At 39.1% G+C, this 9993-nt stretch overlaps 1 protein-coding gene and 1 non-coding gene across 2 annotated transcripts; both read right to left on the reverse strand.

The window, feature by feature from the left end:
* Window positions 1-1968: 1968 nt before the first annotated feature.
* Window positions 1969-3240, reverse strand: LOC125498562 (uncharacterized). Its single transcript, XM_048646793.1, has 2 exons — window positions 2681-3240; window positions 1969-2638 (listed from the first exon to the last, which is right to left on the reverse strand). The coding sequence occupies exons 1-2, from the start codon at window positions 3238-3240 to the stop codon at window positions 1969-1971; spliced, it is 1230 nt and encodes a 409-aa protein (XP_048502750.1).
* A 3304-nt stretch (window positions 3241-6544) lies between these two features.
* LOC125499180 (small nucleolar RNA R71) lies at window positions 6545-6651 on the reverse strand. The gene has a single exon (XR_007275897.1). It is a non-coding gene; the product is annotated as a small nucleolar RNA R71 (small nucleolar RNA).
* Window positions 6652-9993: the final 3342 nt, after the last annotated feature.

A 9993-nucleotide genomic window follows, 5' to 3' on the forward strand; every position in this document is an offset into this window, starting at 1 on the left:
CTAATGTCTAATACTTTTGGAAGAAAAAGGGGGGGGGGGCATCAGGACCAGGGGTTTTGTCAGGGGTGAAATCAAAATCTACTGCTTTAATTTCATCTTCCGAAACAATATCGATTAGGGTACGATTGTCTTCCTCTGTTATTATAGGCGTTATAAGGTCAAAATCAACAGAATTTTCGAACTAACACCGAGAGTCTGAAGTAAATCTCTCTTGAAGATCTTGGGTGAGGATACGAGATATCCCATTCGAGTTGGAGACAGATTGGCCCGAAGCATCGTGGATGAATTTAATTTAATTTCGGTTACGTCTAATGGTCTCAAATGCATGGTAATATTTAGTATTTTGGTCTCCCAACGAGAGATGTTGGCCCCGATATTTTTGTTTCCAAAACGCATTTTGATAAGAATAGAGTTTTTGTTTTTTGTCTCTCGCTGTTGCTTTCTTTGAAGGGCAACATTGGTAGCATCTACACACAATTGGGATTGAATTTTTCCTAACTTAGAGTCCACTTTACGTTGCTGCGTGAAAATATTACCAAACGAGTTTTATTCCATACTTTAATGTTAGCTTTAAGTAGCATACATTTTTGAACTAGTTAAAACATATAAAAGCCACTAAACCTAGAACACCATGTTTTCTTAATAAGAGTGTCAAAGTCCTTCCTTTGGCACCACATCTTCTCAAATCGTAATGGAGAAGCTTTGAAATCAGATGGAGTGCCCAAAGAGAGGGAAATTGGACAGTGGTCTGAGGAAGAGAAGATATGATTAGTAATATGAGCTTCAGGGAATAAAGTCAACCACTCAATACTTGCAAATCCATGATCCAATTTTTCGTGGACGATGTTATCAGGGCCATGAGTTTTCTTTCTCCAAGTAAATGGGGAGCCTTTAAAAGGGAGTTCTTTACAGGGGACTAAAGATGTGAGGTTTAAGAGGCGATCAAACCTCTTATAAGAAGTAGGAGCACCCCCTAACTTATCACTATGTTTACCAATTTCATTATAATCGCCTATGATAATAAAGGGAATAGAAAGAGTGTTACAATAGGCAACAAGCTCGCACCAAAATTCATCTTTAAAGGCATAATTAGCAGGAGCATATATAAAGACAACAATGAACTCTTTTAGAGAGTTATATGACACGAAATAAACCGCCCACTTTTATATAATACATCAAGCTTAAAAGGAGCTACATTGCATGTTTTCCACATTAACCAGAGACCACCCGCCATACCAATGGTGGGAACATGGTCCAAAAACATAAACCCACATTGTTAGGCAAAGAGATTCAAGGGAGGAGACTTACATTTTGTCTCGCATATGATTGCAAACACTAATTACATTGGCTTTACAAAAATCCCTAACCTCATCAAAAGCATTTTTCCTTTGACATCCTCTAATATTCCAACATTCAATATTAATTTAAGATAGACAAAAAACAACACAAAAACATTTTGATAGAAGAGAAGCTGGAGAGATCAGTTTCTAGGCCTCTTGAGGGAAGAGGAGGCACTTTCTTCCTCAGGTTCCCAACCTTCCTCTTGGATGACTCACACAGAGAAGTGTGCTCCATAGGGGAACATTACTCAACCCCCAGTTGTTCAATTTGCTGGACAATAGAGTTATCAAAGTGCAGGGACTGGAAAGAGTTTTCAGTGATAGTTTTAACTTCATCATCCTCATTAATAGGCAGGTCGAGAAAGAAAGCACCACTACCAGACTTTTCTGCACTCCCATGGGGAGAAAGAGCAGCAGCAAATTCATCATCACAGAGCATGTCATCATAGTAGGACTTAGAGAAAAGATGAGAAGTGTGGAACACTTTGATAGGAGGAAGAGCAGGAACAAGAGGTAAGCCCAACTCCCCTATGTCTCCATCACCATGCTCAATCTGAGTATTAATATCCATAGAGGGAGGGAGCACAGAGGAATAAGCCTCCCTAAATCCTCATCATCAGAGGAGATCTCAACTGTGGGGGGAAGCAATGATAAGCTTTCCCTTACCTTTATCAAGCATAGCATCTGTTCTCATTTTCTTCTCAGCAACAGCAGGAGGAACTAAACCAACCTCAGAAGCCTTACCAGCAGACCTAGGAACCTCAGAAGGTTCCTTGATTACAATACCATGGCTAGATTTCAAAGCAACATTTTCAGGAATACCCACAAGAGGGTTAGAATCATCAATACGTTCATGAAACACATTAGTTTTCTTGGAAAAAGAAGATCTGACAGGGTTATAACGTTTTTTTGGGGGTACCACCTTCTTAGCCATCTTACCCATTGCAGCATTAGCTACATGCTTAGCCTGAGCTTGAACTACATAAGCTTGCTCAGCTGTAGTATCAAGATTAGCTTGGCCGGCTTTACCTAGATTATCATAAAGATAATTATGTGTGGGATTTTTCATAAGACGCACTTTCATCTCCTTTTTAGGGGAGGTTAATAGAGGACAACAGTCAATAATATGGTCATCAGACCCACAAAAGGAGCAACCTGAAGAAAAGTCTTCATACCAGATAACATAACCTTGAACAAGGTCACCATGCCTACAGACCTCAGCAAATTCTAACAGAGGGGATTTGATATCAACACGAACACAAGCACGAGCAAATCTAATTTTATGCCTTAACAAGGATCTAGGATCAAGTTTTATTAAAGCACCAGTACCATTGGCTTACAAAAAGCTAGCCACATAATCAAAATTGAGTAACTCAGTAAGAAGTCTAGGAATACGAATCCACAAATCTACCCACTTTATCTCCTCAAGGTAAGGATCAAAAGATGGGCGCCAAGGATAAATCACAAAGATATCACCATGAACATGCCAGGGCCTTTCACTCCATACGAGAGAAAGGTCCCCAGGGTTAGAAATTTTGAGCATAAGCCAACCATTACCCATTTCAAGGTATTCCACCTCCCCTTTAATAAATTTCCAATCAGCTTTGGTACGAGAAATAATGGTACGAGTGTCAACAACAGAGCTAAGCATTTTACCTATCAGACAAGATTTTGTGAGCTCCACAATGTCTTGCTTAACTTGAGGGAGTTCATCCAAGACCACAGAGGCCGGAGCAAATTGGGGAACAATAAGATCTAACAATGAAACACCTCCATCAGAAGGAGCATCAGGAACTTCTGGAGAGCCAGCAGCATTCATAATATTCTCATAAGAGATAGGGTTAGCAGACAAAGATTTAAAGGAGAGAAGAGCTTCCTTGAAACAGGAAGATTGCTCCATACTGTGACTAAAAAAGGAATAAGAGCAACTTAAATAACTATAAGAATTAAAAGATAGCAGAAAGCATGAAACAAGGATATCAGAACCGGTTAATTGAACCTCCTTTGTATAGGGAGTTATATACTTACCAGCCCCATTGAAATGAGGGAAGGGATTTTGAAGCAAAAATTTCGAAACCTCACTCGCATCAAATAAAACACCCTTAGAAAGACGCAAAGACAGCGCCAGCTTCACCTGAACAATCGTTGAAATACCAAATGACAAAGTAATACACTCCACGCCAAGATCGATTAAAGCACTAGCATTAAATGCACCCAAATCACAAACCCGCGATTTCCTTTTATACTTGAACGAGAGAAACCCGAAATCATAAACCCTGAAAAGATCAGGACTTTGGAGGAAAAGTGAGAAACATCTCACCCAATATTAATATGTGCTCAATAATTGTGAAGAAGTGAAGCCATTCATTCAGCAAGTTTTAGTGTTCTGCAATCATACCATCTACATATATGCTAAGTTTGTAATTCACCATTATTGTCCTATTTTGCACTAGTGAGTATGAGCGTGAAATTTCAAACACAACAAAGATGACAATCGCTAGGAAGCGCAAGTTCATTCAATGGTTCAAACATCGAGTAAGATAAAATAACGAGCAATTTGCCTCCCTCATAGGTCATCTTATGTCTACCTATTTACGTATATAAGTTGGAATAATGTTTGGTGCAGGTGACTTCTGTAGCTCAAGAAAAGCATCATGCTGTGACTGAACATGTACAGGCTTTAGCGGATGGCCCACACCGTGTTGTAGCGACTGTGAACTGCTACATGGTAAATGGTTTTATGTTCTGCACAAAGGACAGTGAAATGGAAAGAGAGACACAAAACAGTGGGATTGTTGTGTTGGGGGAAAATGATCTTGAATATTACGGTCTGCTGCGCGAAATCATTAAAGTACAGTACACAGGAGGAAATCTTGTCACTTTGTTCATGTGTGATTGGTGGGATGTTCATAGTCATGGGCGAGGAATAACTAAAGATTTCTTTGAATTCATCAGTGTCAATATTGGAAAGGTGTTGGGAAATGATCCTTACATTTTAGCTTCACAAGTTGGGCAAGTGAACTATGTTCAGGACGTTGCGAAGCCAAATTGGAAGGTTGTAGTGAAGGCAAACCCAAGGAACTTCTACGACGAAAGTTTAATGTGTTTGGCTTTTTTTAAAAAAAATTGATCCATTATAGGGATTTAATAATTCCATTTATATTGATAGAGTTGTGATAACACGTTTATATACTCATTTTTATGTGATATATTCGTGTGTTTTCATCATATTTTCCCCATATAATTAATCTCTTAAAGCTATTATTCTTTACTTTTCGCTATTGCTCTCCTCGGGTGTATTTGTTTTATCTTTTGTAGGATTATGGCGTTTATTGGAGTTGATTGGAATTTGCACGAAAGCTTGGATGATTGCGGAGCATTCAGATGGATTGATAGCTTTATCCTACAATGATTTTGAAGATATATTGCGATATGGCTTTGGTAACCATTAATTACCATGCCTAAGAAGCTACAAAATATACTTTTGATAGCAAGAGAACAAAAAAACAGCTAAACCGCCACCCTTTGGCGGTCCTTTCAAGCTTACCGCAAGGCCATGGCGGTCTCCAATTTCAATATTACGTAATCTTAGTTTTAGAGTGTTTTAGGAGTCCAAATCCTAGTCAAACTCCTTGTATTTGGATAGATATAAATAGGTTTTGGATAGAAATAAAAAGGGGGATTCGGAGGGAGAAATAACGTGAGATTGGTTTGGCTTCTTGACTGCTTCACGTGTTTGACGCCATTTTCCATGCTTTCCTCAAGTCTTTGTTTTCGACATTCAAGTTTGCAATTTCATCAATTAATTCAAGTATTATTTTCTCTTCTCTATTCTATTTATTATTTTGTTAATCATGCTTTCTTTTAATCTTTATTTTGTTTATTCAATCATCATGTGTGAGTATTTTCTATTCTAGGGTTAGGTTGAACCCTAACATGAATTGATCTGTTTAATTCCCAATTCCCAAACTTTATTAATTTATGATTCATTTATTTTAGGGTTGGTTTTAATTATCAATTCATGACTAGAAATAGTATATATTGAATGTGATTATTTTTGCAACGAAAGTTGAATCTTAATCAAATCTAGAACCCTAATTTAAGATAAAGGAAATCATCACGAAAGTAGTTGATGAAATTTATTAGGATGTTAGGATGCTATGTCTAAAGTCCTTAATTTGCATGACTCCATGAAAATAGGCATGATTGCATTGTTAGGGAAGCTATTGATTGATCGAAAGAAATCCTTAGTATTATTAGGGCGCGTCTATCTTATGAGTTATCTATTAGTTAATTAAGGGAAGGGATTTATTTGTGGTATTAATTCGTGTTAGTGGGGATACTTAAACCTAGATGTCTTTAGTCTTTGATTCACTCTTGATAATTTCATTTGCTTTAGTTATTTAGATTAGTTCATTAACACTTATATTGATTACTTGCTTAGTATTAATTAGAGTCAATTTAACTACTTTGAATCAGTTAGTCTCTTGGGATTCGATCCTTACTTGCCCGACTACATTAGTTAGGAGGAATAGTTAGGTTATTTTTGTTAGGTACGCGACACGCCTTTCAAATTTTGGCGCCGTTGCAACGGTATTTAAATTAGTTATTTTTGATTTTATTTTTGCTAAGTTTTTTTTTTAGTTTGCTGCTTCGGCTATCATTTCTTGTTTATTTGATCTTTTGTTTTTAGTTCTTTCTTTGTTGCATGCAAACTCGACGTATAGGTCCACGGAATTTGATTCCTTTGATCTTGAAATCGAAGCCACTGCACGCAAGCAAGGAAGTACAAAGAGACGAATTAAGAATAAGAAGAAAGCAATGGGTGAAGAAGCAACTAAAACTCTTTGGGAGTATGGTGTACCAGATACTACAACTGGTGCATTATCGACCATTGTACGACCTGCTGTCAATGTTGCAAATTTTGAACTTAAGCCTCAATTCATCCAGTTCATCTCCAACGATTCATTTGCAGGGTTACCCAATGAATGCCCTGTGAGTCACATTGCTAGTTTCTTGGAGAAATGCGACACAGTGAAAATCAACAATGTGAGTGAGGATGCTATTCGACTATGCATTTTTCCTTTCTCTCTTCGAGATAGGGCAAGGGAGTGGTTAAGAGATGAAGGTGTCGGAACTTTTGATACATGGGGAAACTTGCAAAAGCATTCTTGGTGAAGTTTTTGGGGCAAGAAAAGACCGTGAAGCTGAGGAACGAGTTAGCAACCTTTGAGCAACATGACGACGAATCATTGTATGAAGCATGGAGAAGGTTTCTACGTTTGCAAAGACAATGTCCTCATCATGGGATTCCTGAATGGATGTTGATACAGACTTTCTACAATGGTTTGACATATAAGTTTCGTATCTACATTGATGCTGCCTCAGGTGGTTCCCTTATGACTAAGAACCCAACCGAAGCAAAGGAGTTGATTGAGAAGATGGCGGCCAATGACAACTACCATCCAAATGGTCGCAATCGTGCTAAGAAGGGAGGTAAATATGATGTTGATGCATTAACCAGTTTGACCAATACTGTGCAGGCACTATCTCACAAGTTTGATCGACTCCAAGCTGGTTCATCTATGATGGTCTCATGTCAGATGTGCGGAGTACAAGGACATGCTGCTACAGAATGTCAAATCAACAATGATAGGATGCAAATTGAGCAAGCCAATGCTCTTTATAACTCCAATCCAAAGCAGCCATATGATCCTTATTCTAACACGTACAATGAAGGATGGAAGCATAATCCTGCATTCTCATACAAGAACATTCAAGCACAACTTAATCCACCTCCTCCACCTCGCAAAAACTTTAATACACCACCAGTTTTTCAAGCTAGAGCACCCTTCAATCATCATGTTAATCAACAACCTTCTCCAACTCAACATAAGAGCAACTTGGAGATTATGATGGAGAACCTTTTATCCCAACAAACTAACTTCATGGCTCAATAAGGTAAGCTAAATGAGAAGACTGACAACGCAATTCAACAAATTCAAGCTCAGAACAAGCTCTTGGAAAGTCAAATAAGCCAACTTGCACATCAGGTGGGCCAATTATCAAAAGCTCCTGGTCATTTTCCAGGTAATAGTGAACAACCATCTAAGGGTCATCAATGCTGTGATTTTGAGGAACGGAAAAGAGCTACAAGATCATCCTATGGGGACGGTTCAAACTGAGAAAGTGGTAGAGAATGAGATTGTCGAAAAAGAGAAGAAGGAACCTACTCCTACCCCTATTCGGCCTTACACGCCACCAGTTCCATTCCAACAAAGGTTGGCCCGTGCAAAATTAGAGAAGAAATATGGGAAGTTCCTTGATATACTGAAGAAGCTGCACATAAACATACCATTCTTGGAGGCTATCTCTGAGATGCCATCTTATGCAAAATTTCTGAAAGACATGCTCTCAAACAAGCGAAAGATCGAGGAAAATGCAACTGTTTCACTTACAGCAGAATGTAGTGCTATTTTGCAGAATAAGCTTCCCAAGAAGCTAGGGGATCCGGGTAGCTACTCTATTCCTGTGAAGCTTGGAGATATTGAAATAAAAAAAACACTTTGTGATCTTGGGGTAAGTGTTAGTCTAATGCCTTTGTCTATTTGCAAGAAGCTTCAAATGGGTGAACCAAAACCCACATGCATCTCCTTACAATTAGCAGATAGAACTGTAAAGTATCCACTTGGTATCCTTGAAGATGTTCCTCTCTGTGTTGGGAAGTTTTACATTCCATGTGACTTTGTAGTAATGGAGATGGAGGAAGATGCGCGGGTCCCTATCATTCTTGGGAGACCTTTCCTGGCCACTGCTGGAGCCACCATTGACATGAAGAATGGAATGATTACCTTTGAAGTGGGTGATGAAAAGCTGGAGTACAATCTCACAAACTCCATGGAAGCTGCTTCTATGGGAGAGACTATCTATAGAGTGGATGCTCTAGATGAGGCGATAGAGGTAAAAGGTGCTAGTCTACCACTTGATGATTCATCGCAACCTGTCCTCATGGGAAGTGTTGATGAAGAGGATTGGAAAACTATGGAGTACAAGAGGCTCTTAGAGGAACCACATTCATTACCTAATGTTGAGCCTATCAAGGAGGAGTTGACACTCGAAGAATCTAAGGAGAGGGCAATGCTTCCTGAGGTAGAGTTAAAAGCTTATGAAAACTCAAGGTTGTACAAAGAACGAAGGAAAAGGTGGCCTGACAAGCATATCATGCGGCGAGGATTTCATGAAGGAGAGTTAGTTTTACTATTCAACTCTCGATCGAAGCTATTTCCTGGTAAGCTTCGCTCAAGGAGGTCTGGTCCATTCAAAATCCTTAAGGTCTTTCCGTATGACTCGGTTGAGATTTGGAGTGAAGCAACTGGCTCGTTTAAAATAAATGGACAACGTCTCAAGCACCATCGAGAAGGTGAAGAAAAAAAGCAAAAACAAAAAAAAAAAAAAAAAAAAAAAAAAAGAGAGAGGAGAACGTCCCACAAGGTCAGTGGGTATTGCGACCCCTTCACAATTCATCCCCCACTGCCAACCTCTCGCGATCCCTTTTGTGACACCCCAAGCCCATCGAAAACAAAAGAAAAAAATATCGAAAAAAAAAAAAACCAAACACCTCCGAACTGCAGGCCCATCGCAGTTCAGTTCTCCCTATTGCCAACCTACCGCATTTCTTTTTGTAACCCACCAAGCGCATCGAAAAAAAAAACAAGAAAAGGGAAGGGCATCTAGTTCGACCCTAACACAGCGACACAACACCAACACCGAAACAAAAAAAACAAAGAGCGCGAAACTTACTGTACCATGAATTGAAGGTGGGATTCGCACTCCATTGTTGTTGCCTCTTGATGCTCGAATCTGCCTCCTCTGTTCTTGGTCGAAATTTGGCTACTGGGTTTGGATTTTCATGGCTGTAATTGTGGTACTTCTTGATTCCGTTCACTTCTTCTCACTCCTCGCTTGCATTAGCTTCTTGAAATTTGATGAATTGCTGCAAATTTCATCAAAATTGACTCGACCCTTAACGATTTTAATGACAAATTTGCTGCGAATTTCATGGTTTGGGGTTCTTATGCTTGAATTGATTGACGTAAATCCTCTTGCTGCCTGCACCGTAGTTCGACCCTAAATTCGCATTGCTTGGCAGAAATTCGACACCAAATAATTTGGGTTTTGTTTTATTGCTGGCCTATTTGGCGCGAAAGAAAAATTTGCGTAATTCCCGACTATTTCGAGATGTATTGGTGACTGAATTATTTCGTGTGTTTTGATTTTGAGCGAAGATATTGGGTGTGGGTACTGTTTTACATTGACCAGGATAGCATCAGTGTTCATGACTTTGACTATTTCACTTGCCGCTTGTTTGACACTGAGATTTGGTAGTGCCTTATTATTATTTTAATGATGTGCACTCTAAATGCTGGACAAGAGAACGTGCCTACAAGATCCACTTCTAAGGTCAAATATGTTTCTATGAAAAAGGGTCCAACTTCTAAGCATCAACGAGCAGAAGGACATGATTAAGCACTTGGATGCAATCTCGAGAGTTCCCTAATCCTCCAACTTTCCCTTCTTAGTGTGATCTTGTGAGTACCTCTTCCTTTTCTTTTTGTGCCTTACTATTGCACTGTGGACATTGCAATATTTAAGT

This window comes from Beta vulgaris, chromosome 6, assembly GCF_026745355.1.
Source record: "Beta vulgaris subsp. vulgaris cultivar EL10 chromosome 6, EL10.2, whole genome shotgun sequence".
Classification (NCBI taxonomy): domain Eukaryota; kingdom Viridiplantae; phylum Streptophyta; class Magnoliopsida; order Caryophyllales; family Amaranthaceae; genus Beta; species Beta vulgaris.

What these genes read in the sequence shown, in the direction of transcription:
- LOC125498562 (XM_048646793.1), bottom strand. Translation starts at nt 3,240, where the DNA reads ATGGAGCAATCTTCCTGTTTCAAGGAAGCTCTTCTCTCCTTTAAATCT. An exon ending in GATTATGTGGCTAGCTTTTT is followed by an intron (nt 2,639 to 2,680) that starts GTAAGCCAATGG and finishes ACTTGATCCTAG; the next exon opens with ATCCTTGTTAAGGCATAAAA.